The sequence below is a fragment of the Hyaena hyaena genome, unplaced genomic scaffold (genome assembly GCF_003009895.1).
Source record: "Hyaena hyaena isolate Hyena2069 unplaced genomic scaffold, ASM300989v1 scaffold_4, whole genome shotgun sequence".
Classification (NCBI taxonomy): Eukaryota; Metazoa; Chordata; class Mammalia; order Carnivora; family Hyaenidae; genus Hyaena; species Hyaena hyaena.
The window spans coordinates 6,455,674-6,472,381 of NW_024080636.1; the positions used below are offsets into that span (position 1 = coordinate 6,455,674).

General features: G+C 48.7%; 1 protein-coding gene across 2 annotated transcripts in view; it reads left to right on the top strand.

Annotated features, from left to right (window-relative positions):
- The window catches only part of TBC1D22A (TBC1 domain family member 22A), a 299,853-nt gene that overhangs the window by 72,385 nt on the left and 210,760 nt on the right, over window positions 1-16,708 (top strand). For both annotated transcript variants that reach the window (XM_039236992.1, XM_039237000.1), the window contains exon 5: window positions 13,387-13,457. In XM_039236992.1, the coding sequence (XP_039092923.1) occupies window positions 13,387-13,457 (71 nt within the window). The remainder of the gene's footprint in view (window positions 1-13,386; window positions 13,458-16,708) is intronic.

Sequence of the window (16,708 nt, forward strand, 5' to 3'; positions counted from 1 at the left end):
TATTGAGATACAATTCACCTGCCATACAATTCACCACTGAAGTGGACGACTCAGTAGATTTTTGTATGTTTGTAGAGCTGGGTCGCCCTTGGGACAGTACCCGGTGGGACTCAGAACGAAGCTGCGTGCCCATCAGCAGTCGTCTCCCTCCCACAGCCCCGGGCAGCCGCGGGTCTGCTTTCTCTCTATGGACTTGCCTGTTTGGACATTTCATAGACGGACGGTCCCCAGCTTAGCAGGGTTCCGTATTATGGTGGTGCCAAAGCGATATGCATTCGGTGGCAATTGTACTTGGAATTTTGAGCTCGCTCTTTTCCCGGGCCAGCGATCCGTGGGACGCTCCTCTCTCGTGGCGCTGGGCAGCGGCCCCAACTTCCGGGTCAGGTGATCACGAGGGTCTGCGGCGGTCCATGGCGACCATTCTGTCCCTCGCTTTCTGCACGGCGTTCGGGCAGTTCCAGGGGACAGTCGGCGCCGCGCTGCGGACTGGGCTCTGTGCTGGCTGGTTTGCCCCGCCGCAGGCTAACGCGAGCGTCTGCGCACGGTAAGGTCAGAGGCACTAAATGGTGGTGTGTGGCAGGTTAGGTGTATTAAATGTATTTTCTTGTAATTTTTCTTTTAAAACATGTTTTTTAAATGTTTTATTTATTTCTGAGAGACAGAGGGGGGGAGAGACAGCATGAGCAGGGGAAGGGCAGAGAGAGAGGGAGACAGAATCTGAAACAGGCTCCAGGCTCTGAGCTGTCAGCACAGAGCCTGATGCGGGGCTCGAATGCACGAACCGTGAGATCATGACCTGAGCCGAAGTTGGACGCTTAACCGACTGAGCCATCCAGGCGCCCTATTAAATGCATTTTCAACTTGGGATATTTTCAAGAGACCATCGGCTCACAGGGACGTAGCCCCATCATAGGTTGAGGAAGATCTGTGAGTGGAATCATGTGATATGTGGCCTTTTGAGAATGGCTTCTTTTATTTAGTGTCATGTTCTTCAGGTGCTTCCTTGCTGTCGCGGGAGTTGCTCAGGGTGTCTTTGGTAGGCTAGTATCCCATCACGTGGACAGGCCACATTCTCTTCGTCCGTTTGTCGCTCTATGGGGGTTTGCAGTGCGTGCACATTTTGGCTCTTACAGTACTGCTCCCGTGAGTGTTCGCGGTTGTGTTTCTGTGTGACTGTGTCCTCCTTTCTCTTGGGGACGCAACTGGGGTGGGGCCGCCGGCTCCTGTGGTGACTCAATGGTTGACATTGGAGGAGCTCCAGTTTTCCCACGTTGTTCGCTGTGGCCTCTGAGTGGGTGTGGCTGGCGTCTTACTGTGGCTGTCATTTTCCTGTGAGTAATGATTTTGAGCACCTTTTCTTTTCTCTTTTCAAGTTTATATGAGAGAGAGAGCATGTACAAGCAGGGGAGGGGTGGGGGGGTAGAGAGAGAGAGAGAGAGAGAGAATCCCAAGCAAGCTCCGTGCTGTTGATCTCATGATCCTGGGACCATGACCTGAGCCAAAATCAAGTGTCTGACGCTTCACTGATCCACCCGGGGCCCCTGAGCACCTTTTCATGTGCCTTTTGACTGTTTTTATGTCTTCTTTGAAGAAATATTTATTAAATATTTTGGTCCACTTTCCGTTGGGTCATATGTGTTTTTATTGTTATTCGAGACTCTTGACACTGACTCTCCACTCTTTCTCGTTGGCTGCCGTGAAGATCAGGCCGGGGGGACGGCAGGGGGCTGGCTGGCTTGGGGCCAGTTAGGCTGTTCCTGAGGCAGCCGCCCCCCCCAACCCCCCCGCCCCGAGCTGTGCCGCAGGCCCTGTGTGTCGCGTGTCCTGTGATGCCGTGCAGGGCCTGAGTCCCGGGTTACACATTTGCAGTGAAGCGGTCATGGGCGGGCATATTGCCTGTGTCCCTGTAGGGTGGCCTCGAGCCATTCCAGATGCTTCCCCCGCTGATTTGTGGGAGGAGAGACCTGGTGCAGGAGAGCAGCTGGCAGTGAGGCCAGGCTGAGCCGTGGAGTGGGTCTGCCCTCCAGGGCTGGGCAGGTGGGAACTTTGCCGACGGGAGGGCCAAGGAGGACCAGGACAGGTGGCCTCGCGGAGGGGGGTCCTTTCCCGGCCCTGCTGAGAACCCGACTTCTGCCCTTGTAGGTCTCGTTTTCCCCACTGTGAATGCACTGGGTCCGCTCACTGAGGTGAGTGACAAAAACACGGGGAAGAATTCTGTTGCGCACACAGCTGTAGGAAAACTCGCAAAACCAAGCACAAAGTAAGCAAGTGAACAGAGGCAAAGGAGATTGCCAGGAAGGACCCTTTTGCCGTAAATACACACCATCCTGTGCTGGGTCCTGATGTGGCCGTGTCTTCTAGGCAGCGCTTCCTGGAAATTTGTTTGGAAACTGCGCCGGGGAGGAGTCCCGTGTCGCCTGGCGAGGGTGCTGGGCGCCTGTCAGTCAGGCCGTGAACAGGAGGCGCGCTCTTCGCCTGTTTTATAAATTGGGTGAGCGATCTGCGTGGCGGTCAGTGGGGGTGCGGAGCGCGGGGAGAGGCAGGTGTTCCTTGGATGCCTGACCAGTCCAGGCCCCTCTTCCTTGGGGAGGGAGGTTTGGAAAGCAAGTAATAAGGTTCATTTTAGAAATGTGTTTTTATCTTATTTAAATGGCCCTAACTGTTAATCCTGGTGCAGTGTCTAGAATAAAAAGGCATCAATGTTTTAGTTTTTCAGCCCTAATTTTTAAGCATTTCTGTTGCGGGGGTTGTGAAATGGAGCGGCACAGCCAGAGTCTAGAACGCAGCCGACCCGCCGTGTATTTTCCTGCCAGTGGCTTGCAGGCTTTTCTGTCTGTGAGCAGAGGAGATCGTGGGGCCTGTCTTTTTCAGGGCTCTCAGGGTTGTGGCCACACTTTACCTCTTAATAAAAGAAAGTACCAGGAGGGCACTTTCTAAATACTGTGCCAATTGTGCAGATTTTCACAGTTGAGCCGTATTTATTGCCTTTCTGCTCTGGAAGTAGAGGGTTTGGCGTCTAACCCCGCTTCCCCTCAGGGTAGTTAATGTCACAGTTTCTGGGAAATTGGGATTCATTGTGCCGTTCTGACTGTGACTTGGTTCCCGACTGAGCCGTGAGGACCCGTGGTGCGTAACTTTCTGTTTTTTCTGGAAGTTGTTAATCTGAGGGGCGGGGAGAGGGCCCTGACCGCCTCCTGTGCCCCGGGGAGCAACCCACCAGCTTTCAGCTGCCACCCAGCCCTTTCTGGGGGTTCCGGGTCGTGATTGGCGGCCCCCCCCAGGCCCTTTGCCCCGCCCCCCCCCCCCCCCCCCCCCCCCGGCGGTGGACTTAGCCTTCTCCGTTCTGGCAAGCTCCCACTCTCGCCTCCTTTCCATTTTTCAGATTCTGGTTGCCATTTCTGGTTTTCTCTGTCTCTTGCTTTGAGCCCTGGTATTTGTAACCTTATTCCTTTGCCGTCATGCTGGTGAGGTCGAGGGTGGGGGCAGAGATAAATCTACCAGGTTTTAACTTGACTTCAAGGTGCCTCTCAAGCAGCAGTTCACTGGGAATCTTTCCTGATGTCTCCCTTCTTCCGAGAAGGGGCCACCTGTACCTCAGCGTCCCATGTCACCTGTGCACCTGTGTCGGGTAGTACCCCTTAATGCTTGCAGCAGTGATTTCTTCCTCTCTCTCTGCTTGCCAATGAGCCCTTGGAGGGTAGGAACGGGGTCTGATTGTACTCTCTGAGGCTAGCTCAGCTCCCGGCTGGTGGTAAGCAGCAATCGATGTTCACTGGGTAGATAAGTGTGTATGATGGACTCCAAGTAGGGGCGGTGTTTAAGTGGCGTTGGCCCCAGAGGCATCTTACACAGAGAGGGTGCTCAATAATTGTTGATCAGGTGGGCTGATTTATGAGACTCTCCTGGACTGTGGCTTTTAGGAACAAGAAATGTGCTTGTTTTACAGACCTTTTTGCTGGTGACTGCTCAGCTTTTAGATTAGATTCACCTTTAAGCTTAAGTGATTGTAATATATGTGCATTTCTTATTCTTTTTTGAAATACGTATTCATTTATTTTGAGAGAGAGATGGGGGGGCGGGGAGAGAGAGAGAGAGAGAGAGAATCCCAAGCAGGTTCTGCACTGTCGGTGCAGAGCCCAACATGGGGCTCGAACCCATGAACTCTGAGATCATGACCTGAGCTGAAATCAAGAGTTGGACACTTAACTGACTGAGCCGCCCAGGCACCCCAGTATCTTATTTTTATTCAGTGTTTCTTCCAGCTTTTATTTCCATAAAGGACTTTTAAAAAATTAGACTTACAACTAGTTACAAAGAGATGATAGGAAAAAATAGCTTAAATTCTGTTTTTTCTGAAAAAGGTACTTATAATTGTGAGTTCTTTGCATATACCATTTTGTGACAGATTTCTAGTTCAGTCTCATATGTGATATTTTACATCCAGTTAGGATGAATGAGTCTCACTCGCTTGTGGTTTGGGCTGACGTGGTGTGCTGAGTGGTCACATCAGTAAGCACAGAGACTCTCCTCTTGCGTTTGTGCAGTGTGCCGCCATTCACGTGGCATCTCTGTTCTTCATGAAAATTCTGTGACTCAGGCGGGGCTGTTATTTTTAATTTGTTCCACGTTTCAGAGGAAGAAATTGGAGCTCAAGAGATGAGGGGTGCTGTCTGAAGCCACACTGATTCTTGTTGGCTGTGCTGGGCCTTGAATCCGCATCCACTGAGTCCTCAGTCAGTGTTTGTTCTTACATACTTCTCTGCTACCCATTTGCTTCTTTTGGTCATGGGGTGTCTGCTGTGGCAGTTTTCTACGTGGGAGTCTTATTGAGAAGTAAAGACTTACAGTACAGATGAACCTGGAATTGCGATATTGGTGTTTTCCTAAGAATATTACAAAGTTTTAATTTTCAGAAAACAAATCCACTGTTGTGGAAGGAAGACATGCTCTTTATTTCTCATTCCCTTTCTGCTTATTAAAATGTTTCTTACATTTTAGTTTTCTCTCTTAGAGGATTAGTGGTTTTATAATCTGATTCCAAGAAATACAGGGATAGAAAGCTAAAAGGAGAGCCAAACACAGGCTTTAAACAGACTCAGGCAGTTGAAGTAAAGAGTGGAAAAAGTACTTGCCATGGAAGTACTAATCTTAAGAAAACTAATTTGCTGATAATAAAACCAGAAAAAAAAAAAAACCCAGAAAGAGAGACAAAGAGGGAAGTTCCATAATGATCAAAGATTCAACCCATTAAATTGATATCTTTCCTAAATGTATGTGCACCTCATACTACAGCTTCATAGCACAGGAAGGAAAAATTGACAGAAATGAAGAGAGGAAAAGTCAAGTGCATTGTCGTAGGCGGAAATTTTAGCACCCCTCCCTGAGTAACTGGTAGAATAGGTAAATTAAAACATCAGCAAAAATGTGGAAGAAAAATACCACTGTCGACCGACTGGGTCTACTTGATTTAGCCACCACATGTGGATGACTGCATACACCGCCTAAAGAATGCACATTCTTTCCAAGGACATATGGCACATTCACCAGATACACCATATGCTCTACCAAAACAAGTCATAATAAATATTGAAGGATTCAAACAACACCAAGTCATCTGACCACATGCTTTAATTTAGAAATTAGTGTAACAATAAACTGCCCAGGAAATCCTCAGATATTTGGTAATTTGTCAACATACTTCAAATTAACTCTGGATCAAAGAAATCACAAGGAAAATGAGAATCTGGGGCGCCTGGGTGGCTCAGTTGGTTGAACATCTGACTTCGGCTCGGGTCATGATCTTGTGGTTCATGAGTTTGAGCCCCATGTCGGGCTCTGTGCTGACAGCTCGGAGCCTGGAACTTGTTTCAGATTCTGTGTTTCACTCTTTCTCTCTCTGTTCCTCCCCTGCTTGCATTCTGTTTCTCTCTCTCTCAAAAATAAACAAACATTAAAAAAAAAATTGAGAATCTATTTGAATTGAAAGATAATGACAGTGCATATGAAAGTCTGTGTGTTGCTAGTAGAACAGTGCTTGGAGGGAATTTTGGTTTTTAAATGCTCATCTTAGAAGGGAATAAAGGTTTCAAAGCAGTGATTAAAGCTTCCACTGTAAGAAGCTAGGAGAAGAGGAGGAAATTAAACAGCACCATTTAAAGAAGGGAAATAAAATAAGAGTGGAAATCAATAAATTGGAAAATGGATAAACAAGAGCAAGAATCAAGAAAATCTGAAGTTAGTTTTTTAAGAAAGAATAAAAATTTTATTAGACTTGATCAATGGAAAGAAGACACAAATTACTGGTATCACACTGTACTGGAAGAGGAAGCATCACTACAGACCCTACAGACATTAAGAAGATAGTAAGAGTGTATTATTTGCAACTCTATGCTAAGAAATTCAAGAACTGACATGAAATGGACATGTTCCTTCAAAGACATGGCCTGATAAAACTGATAGCAGAAAAAAGGGAAAACCTTAATATCCCAATATCAACTAAAAAATTTGTAATAAAAAAAGCCTTCACACGAGGAAAGTATCAGGCTCAGATGGCTTTCCTAGCAAATTCTATCAAAGATTTAAAGAGGAAATAATACCAGTTCTCCAGAAGCTCTCTCAGAAGAGAGAGGAGGGGAAACCTGCTCAGCTCATTTTATTATGGCCTCATAACCCTGATACCAAAACCTTATAACAGAAACATTGTGAGAAAAAGCAACTAGAAACCAATATCCCTGATGACTATAGCGAAAAAATTCGTTAAAAATGTTAGGAAGTTGAGTTTTGCTTCAGTCCATGAAGGGTTAGCTAGCTGCCAGAGGAATTCTTCTCCTGTTGTAAACAACTGGAAACTTGGACTGATATGTGAAACAACAGTTTTATGCTTGGAGGCAGTTTTCAGCACGGGGAGGGGGACAGAATCTGAGCCTGGTGAGTCAGGACATCAGGAAGGGGATTCCAGGAGGCCAAGACAGACTGCGTGGGGCACAGTGTTCCACAGGGACAGAGCACACATATCTGCAGAGGGGTCCCATCAAGTCCCTAGCGGAGTGCTGATCTGTTCATGAATGGGGTCCGATCCCATCCATGAGAATCCTCACGGGAAGTGAGTTGAAGAATCCCCAGAGGTAGCATAGGTGCTGACTGCTGGGCGTTGCTGGCCATCCTCGCTGCAGGGACCTGGAACTGAAAAGTCACTCTGTCTAGCAGCCGAATGAGGGGGAGCCCTGTGTGCTCAGGGCCCCAGCACTGTGTAGGCGCCTAGTGCAGGAGAAAGCGTGCCCCGGGGAGGCGAGTGCTGAAGAAAGCCCAGCACCACACTTGCTGCAGGAGCTGTGAGCCAGGGGAGCAGTGTCTACAGGTGAGCAAGGCATGTGAGAACTTGGGGGGAAGACCCCTCTCTCCTTTAGTGTCCCCCCTTGACTCTGTACTGAAAAGGATGATGTCATGCCAGCTGCCAAGGAGAAATATTTACAAGACCCTGTTCCATTATCACAGAGGCAGTAAATTGATAACTGGAACATATGGCACTTAAAAAAAAAAAAAAGGCATGCAATGAAACAGGAAAATATGACCTGGGATCAGAAGAAATATCTGTCATTAGAAACAGATAAAATTATGAACAGTAAAAAGACTGGTAAAACATTTTAAGATAAGCACCATAGAAGGTATAGAAATGGCCAGTAAGCTCATGAAAATCTGTTTAATGCTCAGCATCGTCAGTCATCACAGAATTGCTAATTAAAATGTAATGAGATGCCTTTAATGCTTACTCGAATGGCTAAAATTCAAGACTGACAGCACTGAGGTTGGACCAGGATGTGGAGCAGTTGAAGCTTTTACACGTTACTGGTGGGAAGTGTAAATGGTACAACCATTTTGAAAGGCCACGTGGCAGTTTTTTTTTTTTAAATTTTAATAAAGGTAAACATGTCTGTCGTATGATCCAGCAATTCTACTCCTTCATGTTTGCCTAATAAAAATGAAAACAGAGACCTACAAATCACATGCCCACAAGAATGTTCATAGTTGCTTTTTCACAGTAGTGAAAGCTTGTGAATAATCCAGCTGTCTGTGAATATGTGAACAAATTGTGGTATATTCATAGAGTTGATTAGTATTTCTGCTTGTAGAGAATAAACCACTGGTACGTGCAACATCATGACTCTGACATGAACGGAAGAAGCAGAATATGAGCAGGTACCTCCTGTATGAGCTATTTGTGTGAATTTTGAGATCAGGCAGAGATAATCTATGGTGATAAATATCAGCAAGGAGCTAACTTGGAGCGGGGGCAAAGAATTATAGAAAAGGGTGCTAGAAATGTTCTGCATCTTGTTTTGGGGGGGCTACATTTATCCTTTTTTATTGCCTATAAATTATATGTCTTTTAAAATATATGACCCCCTATCCCCCAAGAAAACCACATCTAAAGGGATAGAGGAATGACTTGGACGTTCTTCTCTCTGGCACTTACCGCCACGCTCTTGCACATCACTGCCTCCGGACGCACAGAAAGCGGAATCATGGCATCTCACCTGCAGGAGCTCATCAACACCTGCTGGGAGATGAGATTGACGCTCAGACATGGCGCTGAAGGCGGGCTGTGAGGGGCACTGGCCCCAGTTGTTACTGGCGCTCACAGAGGAGGGAATTGGGTGTTGCCTGGAGTTGTGAGGAAGGCTTCATAGGTCTGGCGGAGATGGAGCTGGTCCTGGAAGGTTGGGTGGAGTTTGAAAAGTTGGAGGCCACAGGAACCTTGTAGCTTTGTAGGAGCACAGTAGGGCTCACAGCGGAAGGGCAGCTTGCATTGTCCTTGAGATGCTCTCCGAACCCCTTCCCCAAGGCTGGCCAGGTTTCCAGGTTCCTGTGTGCGCTTACAGAAGTACACCGGGGATCTGCACTCTCTTTTCTCTTGTTCTTTTTTATTTTCAAAAATATTTTTAAAAAGTTTATTTTGAGAAAGAATGAGCGAGTGTGAGAGCATGAGCAGGGGAGAGGCAGAGAGAGAGAGAGGGAGAGAGAATTCCAGGCAGGCTCCATGCTGTCAGCCTAGAGCCCAGTGTGGGGTTTGGTCTCATAAACTGGGAAGTCATGACCTGAGTCAAAACTAAGAGTTGGGTGCTTAACCGACTGAACCCCCAGGCTTCACACTTGTGTTCTGTCTCTGCAAACTTACTCCATTTCCTCCCAGATAAGCATCCATTCTTTTCCATGGCAGTGTTGTCGGCCAGGGTGTGGATGTAACAGTGTTTTGATCAGTCTCCCTGTAGATGGACACTCTGTTTCTAGTTTTTGTTATGACAAGGCTCAGATGGACACCCTGTGTGTAACCCCTTGCACATGTCCCGGTGGAATAGATTTCTTGAAGTGAAGTTGCCACTCAGATGTTGTATACCTTTAAAATTTGATTAACAGAAAGTTCTGTTTGTATGCACTCTGACCAAACTGTAAGAGAGTGGCTCTTCACCCAAAGTCACATCAATACGTGTATTACTCATCTAAAATTTTATCCAATTTGCGACAGATTTCTTGTTCTAATAATGTAGTTCTTTAATCATCATTGGGAGTATGTGCCTATTTTTGTGTATTAGCCATTTCTATTTCCTTTTCCATGAATTTTCATTTTTGTATAGACTGATCATTCTTTTGCACGTATTTTTTATGTATGAGTGACGTTAACTTTTTTGTATTGTATGTTGCATGTATTTTTCAAGCCTGTCTTCTTTTTTTTGTTAACATTATGGTGTCTTTCATTGTACAGTCATTTTAAACTTTTGTACAGTTAGTTTGTCAACCTTAATTATAGTTCTAGGATTTGTGTCTTGCTTAGAAGGCCTTTCTCCCATCTGAGAGTAGCACAGGATTCCTCTGTATTTTCTTGTAGTTTTTTTTCCCTTATCTTTCCATTATAATACACATACACACATACACATGCGCATGCACACACTCCGTTTAGGTCTTTGGATCTTTAATCATTTGGAAATATGTTTTTGTGGTAAGATACATGGTCTGATTTCCTTTTCTGAAAATAGATGCCATATTGTTTGGCCACCATTGGCTGATGGGCCCCTTGATCCGGAATGCCATTGTAACATAACTAAGTTGATGTGAACCCTCATCTGTTGCATTGATCGTCCCAGTGTCTCCGGAACTGTAGCTCTCTTACCCATTTTCTTGTCTGTTAATGCAAGTCCTCTTGTGTTATTCTTTCTGGAAGTCTTACTGGCTGCTGTTACACATTTCCTCAGATCACCTAGAGTTAGCCTATCAGGTTTTATAACACACATAGAATATCCCAGTGCAGTTTGTTGGCTTGCATTGAACATCGAGAGTTTTTAAGTGGTGGTTGACAGCATTGTAACGTTGAGGCAAGATCCAGTAGTATGTTTGGTCACTGCACTTCTTCCGCTGTCCCCATCCGAACCACCGTCCCCTCTACGCCGGGCTTCATGAGCAGCCCACCAGGTGTCCCCTTGTGACCACTGGCCCCTCTGATCTCCTCTGCACACTGTGGCCGAGGCTTTGCATGGGCTCTTCCCTGGACTGAGAATATTTCCCTTCCAGCCCCTCTTCCCTCAGTAATTTCTCCTCATATGGGGGTCTTTCCTCAGTTGTCATTTCCTCAGGGAAACCTTCCTAACAAGGTGGAATTTCCCACCTGTACTTTGATCTCCCAGCCCTTTCTTCTTGCTCTGAGCTCAGCTGTAATTCCACACCTTCTCCGTCCTTGGAGTGGAGGTGGGTCCTCTGAGCACAGGGCTGTGTGTGTGGTTCCCTGGCCCGGAGGAGGTGCTCATTACATACTTTAATGCCAGTGAGCTTGCTGTTTTCCTCCGTTTCTTTATGTCTTTAAGGAAAACCTTACAGTTTTCTTCCTATGCTGTTGTCTATTTCTTGTGAGGCCTTATGCCTGTAACAATTGTCTGTTTTGTTGCTGCTGGACAAAAGCTGTTGAGTTTGGAATGTTCTTGTATCTGCTGGTCTTGCTGAACTCAGCCCTCATTCTTGCCTCTCTTTGTTGGCTTCATCCTCAGGCCGCTTGGGGGCCGGATGGCTGCAGCTGTCCCCAGCCTCCCATCTGACCCTCACAGCCTTCAGAGGAAGCAGGAGAGGGTTGCTCCCAAAAGGATTCTGGAGAGCCGGGAGGGGCCTTTTCCGCAGCAGCCCCCAGCTTAGTTTGCTCTCTTCTCAGTGGCTCAGATAGGGCCCCAGGCTCATGGCTGAAGCCTGGTGGGTGAGGGCGTGGCTTAGCTCTGCAGCAGCCACTCAGTTCCAACCTTGGGCTGAGTTCTACTTTCCATGGCTTCAGGGTGGGGTGGGGGGTGGTGGTGGTCACTTTGCGCAGCCGGGATTCCACTAGAAAAGTGGAGGGGCAGACAGGCCCTGGGAGAGAGTCTACACTGGACATCTACCAGAATGGTCCTAGGACTTTCCCATCAACCCAGGTTAACACCTTTCTAGGTACGAGATTTCCCAACATGGAGCCGTTCTTTTATTCCTGGAGTACACTGTGTGAACCATTCTTTGAATATCTGCTTGTGTTTTGATCTGCTAAGATTTGTTTTGAACCTCTTGCCCATATTCATGAGTGCAATTTGTCAGTGTTGCAGGAAGCCTTTTTAATAGTGGAAGTTAATAGAGTGGAAAGATTCTGGGCTGTGAAGGTCACTTAGTTCCTTGGCTACTGTGGCTGAGTCACCCAACCTCTCCGCTCCTCACCTGCATAGTAGGGTCACAGCCACGAGTCACTCAGGCTGTGGTGAGGAGCAAATAGCACCTTTGAAAGCTCCCTTTAAACACTACAGCTTACACAGACTCAGAACTTGGCCTCCTATGTCTGTTCAAGGCACCATTTTTGTGTTTCTTTCATGAGGAGACAGGTTCAGAGAACATTAGCACGGAGATTTCTCTCGGCTTTCTTCATATAAACCGTAATCAGAAAACCAGACTCATGCAGGAGAGGCTCTGGGAACATGACTGGTAAACATTGCATTATTAGTGTTCAGATATTAGGTTTCTGCTTTTCATAATATCCTCAGGGTGCGGGGGAAGATTCGATACTTTCTGAGATTCTGCTGGAAAGTGCGAGTTATTGCTGGTCCCGTTGCCCAATTATTCTGTACTTATTTTACTTAGACTTTAGTAATTGGAAAAAGATTAGATGTCAGGACTTTGTATTTTGTTGATTATATTACCAAAGTCTCTTTAATCGTTTCTTTTATTCCGAGTATTAATCATGAGCTCCTAGCTGTTAGGAGAAGAGCCTAATGGTGGATTCGTAACTTAAAAGAAAGAAATAATTACTTCAGTTTCAGTGGGATTGACTGAGTGTTGATATACCTGCAAATTGAAATGTATTCTCTATCCATTTGGGGCGTGTGGCTGAGACCTTTGGGAGACATAGAAGGTCAGATGGAATTCGGGGGCCGATCTCTTCACCCCCCCGGCCCCTGCTGTGTCCTCTCCTGCCTTTGGGAGGCTCCAGACACATCCCTGACCAGCCCTGTCTCTCTTTGGGTATTTTTTTTTTTTTTAATGTTTTATTTATTTCTAGGAGAGAGAGAGAGAGAGAGACAGCGTGAACAGGGGAGGGTCAGAGAGAGAGGGAGTCACAGACTGAAACAAGCTCCAGACTCTGAGCTGGCAGTCAGCACAGAGCCCGACGCGGGGCTCGAACCCACGAACCGCGAGATTATGACCCAAGCGAAAGTCGGACGCTTAACCGACTAAGCCACCCAGGCGCCCCATCTCTTTGGGTATTTGTGATGGCAGCAGTGACTTGTGTAGTCTGCTTTGAAGTCTGTGTTGTTCTTGGTGTGTGTAACATGGCTTCACCCTTGATCGGTGCTATATGGACACAAGCTTATCCCCGTGAAATAATTTATTTCAAAAGCAAAGCACCTTCTATTCTCCAGCAGTAAATGGTGGGAGTGAGACAGAATTCGGGAAGGAAGGGAGAGCCCAGAGGGTGGTTAAGTTGGGGACAGGTGTTGGTGGTAGGGGTACAGGGAGATGGAGGGTGGGCAGGGAGAAGGGGGCGTGTCGAGGGGAGCCCTTCTTCTGGGCTCCCAGCCCCAGGGAGGAAGGTGTGTGGTGCCTCACCTGTCCTGGGGTGGCTCTGGGGACGCTTGTGATGCATTTGGCAAACACGTGCTCTGTGTTAACTTACACAAAACAGGTGACACTTAGCTCTGCTGGAGTAGAGACCACTTCGTGTCTCTTATATGTTGAGAACAATCAGTATCTGAAATCATTATCCCTTAGGTTTGTTTGGATTTCATTTATGGGGCCCCCTACCCCACCTGACATTGATGGAGCACGTTAAAGCTCCGTGGGGAGTTTGTGGACTGTTTGTAAACCCTGTTTTCTTTGTCTCTTTGTCAACAGAGGAGTTACGGAAGTTGAGCTGGTCCGGAATCCCGAAGCCTGTTCGTCCGATTACCTGGAAACTGCTCTCAGTAAGTCTCCCTGGGGCTGCTCATCCGGGCTCCGGGCTCCTGGCTCCGGGCTCAGCCCGTCAGCCACCGCCCAGGCACGCACCCTGCCTTTGTGACCGCGCTGGGCCTTTGCCTGAGTCACGGTCACATTTTCCATCCTTTGCCTAATTTCAAGCTTGGTTTGACAAGGCTGGTAGAAAATGAGGAGAAGTAATTATTTATGACAGCTGTATTCTTCTTCTCTGATTTTATTATTCTGAAAATCTTTGTAATATTTTCAAGCCTGTGATAGAGAAAGGATCGTGCATAGAAGACTGTTTGAATTCTGAGGAATCCATCACGGCGAAATAGGTTTGATGAAGGCGGTGGGCTATTTTTTTCTTTTCTTTCTTTTTTTTTTTTTTAATGTTAGCGGGGACGTTAGAAGCAGTCTGCGTTTCTCTGATGGAGGCCGGGGTTCAGGTTCTAAACTGCCCATTGTGGACACTCCTGGAGGAGGTCAGGTGGACGGGGTGGGGGTGGCAGCCAGTGGACTCCCGGACCCTTCACTCGGGTTAACGTCAGAAGTGAGCTGGGCCCTGCTGAAGACTTCTGAGTAGTTTCTAGACAGCTTTCTTGTCTTTCCCTTTTTAAATTATTTTTGGAGCTAAATCAGTAGGGAACTCTTAAGTGTTTACTCTAAATTGGGTCTGACTTTTCAGTATTTAAAAGACTCTCTTTTGTTAATGAGTCTTCATAAATTTGCAGCCTAGTACCTTGTAATCCTAAATGCAGATGCAGCTCTCACCAGTGAATATTTATTGATTAAATATTCTCTCGCAATTAAAATTAGACCTATAATTGCTTATGTTTTTGTTTGCTGTTTGTTATTTAAGCATTTGTATCTACTTTTCCAAACGTCCTCTAAGGTAGGTTATAAGGTTTTGAGATTGAACTGTGGGAAGTTTTGATGAAAACATGTTTAAGACCTTATGGTGCAATTTTGTGTTTATTAAGGATGTGCTGCCTCTAGGTGGAAAGCCTTCATGAGTGATTTCGTCCCGTTCCTTTCCTGCGGCTCTCAGTCTCTGTGAGTCGTGGTTGAGATACCCTGAGTGTGCTGCAGGGCAGCTGGCTTGGCCCGCGGGCAGCCTGGGATTCAGTGGGTGGAGGAGCAGGAGGGGAGGGGACAGACGCTCTGCTTGGTTGGTTGGAATGGGAGGGAGGACATGGACTTGGCAGTTCTGGACCTCTTTCAGTTGATGGATGAGTTAAAAAAAGTGTGGGGAGGGGCGCCTGGGTGGCTTAGTCGGTTAAGCGTCCGACTTTCGCTTAGGTCATGATCTCGCGGTTCGTGGGTTCGAGCCCCGCGTCGGGCTCTGTGCTGACTGCCAGCTCAGAGCCTGGAGCCTGTTTCAGTCTGTGACTCCCTCTCTCTCTGACCCTCCCCTGCTCATGCTGTCTCTCTCTCTCTCTCCCCTAGAAATAAAAAAAAAAAAAAATATGTAGGGCTCAGTGAGCCAAGCCTGTTTTTCCAAAGTGAGGGGCACCAAGAAGGGATGGGCGGTCCCAGGGCAGCGCAGACTCACGTGGACGGCAGGCCAGGCTTCGCGGTGATGGTGGGAGGCTTCTGGAACATCTTGAAGGGTGTGTTAGGGGCCTTGGGTGGGGGAGATGTAGCTGGCATTGGACGAGCAGGAGCCAAGGTGAGCCGGCCCCCCAGGAACGGCAGGCAGACGGCCCGGGTAGGGGTGGGGGTGGGGGGCCTGGGCAGCCGGGGACCAGGAGCCGACGGTCCTGAAGGAGTCGAGTGAGGGGTGACGCGACTATGTGTCTGGAATGGGGAAGTCAGAACTCGAAAGGTCTGTTGGTTGGTTCCTTCATTCATGTGATCAGTATTTCCTGGCACTTTGTGTCTCTGGCACTGTGTTTGGAGTCGGGAGATAAGGAGAGGAAAGGACCAAGTCCCTGTCCCTTATGGGGCCTCCAGAAAGGGGGGAGTCCCTGCCTTCCTCTGTCTCCCCCAGGACAGACCGGGGTTTTGCCGCATGGGAAGGAGACCATTCTCTCAGGAGTCTGGGCCCCCAGTGCTCTGCTCACCCTGTGCCTCTTTCTATGTGTTTTCACTTGCTTCACAGCACTTATTGAGTACTTGCTGTGTGCCCGGCTGTGCCAGTGGGAGAGATGCCCGCAGAAGTGGTGATCTCTGGGTGCAGGGCCGGGGAGCAGATGGGTCGGTATTGTGAGCAGGGCCTGGCCAGGAGGAAGAGGGTGCCGGGCCACTCCTGGGGGTCATTGGAAGGAAAGCCAGGACAGGAAGACGGGCCGGGGGCAGGGGTAGCGGCTGTGCGGGCCTGGGGCTGCTGGGGTGGGGCCTGGCTGGTTCTGGGGCTGTGCTCCTCACTCAGGGAGCGCGTGTTCCTCTCCACTGCGCTGCGCTCTGGGCCCGTGCAGGCGAGCAGGGATGCCATCCAGTCTCTTCGTGCCCGTGCACAGTCCTTTGGGGGGTGAGGACGGGCCCTGCGCATCCAGGTTGAGGGGTGCTTGTCAGACATGGACCTGGGTAGGTGGAAGGAGGTCAGAATTCTGGGGGCTGTCGTCTCCTCGCCTCGAAGCGCTCGTCTTCCGGTTACTCCCAAGCGCCCATCCCAAGCGTGTTTCCTGCCCTCAGAGGTGTGGGGAGCTCGGCGCAGGAAGTTAACCCCGCATTTCTGACCCAGCAAGTGTTCCTTGCGTGTCTGCCCTTGGCCCTTGGCAGGTGCTGGGTCGCAGGAGTATCTGGGAAAACGGTGGGGAGAAAACCTAGCAGGCACTTCGGGGCCATGGGGTGCAGAGAAGGGTCTCCCCAGTCCAGGCCACCTCTCAGGGACTCTCTGAACCCGAGGCCTCACATTCCACTCCCCTGGGCCCACAGAGCAAATCGGAGCCTTGGGGTGTACCCGGGTTTGCACCGGCTCCAGCCTACCCCAGGCGGGGGGGGGGGGGGGGCAGACGGCAGGGGTGTGGGGGCTTTGGGCTTTGGGCTGCTCTCTTGACCCGTGCTTTTTCGTTCTGGGTGCACATTCATGTGACCTGGGAGCTGGGGAACTGTTGGTCTCGTAGTCCCCCAGGGTTGGAGACGGCTGCTCTGGGACTGGCAGGTGCCGTGCGGGGCAGGCAGGGCCCGCAGGGACCGGCTGGGAGACGGCACCCGCTGAAGGCAGCGCCTGGGCCCAGGTGCCTGCTCGACCAAGAGTGTCCTCGAGGCCCAGCTGGGGCCCAGGTGGGGTCTGGCTTGTCCCATCCCTTCTGCT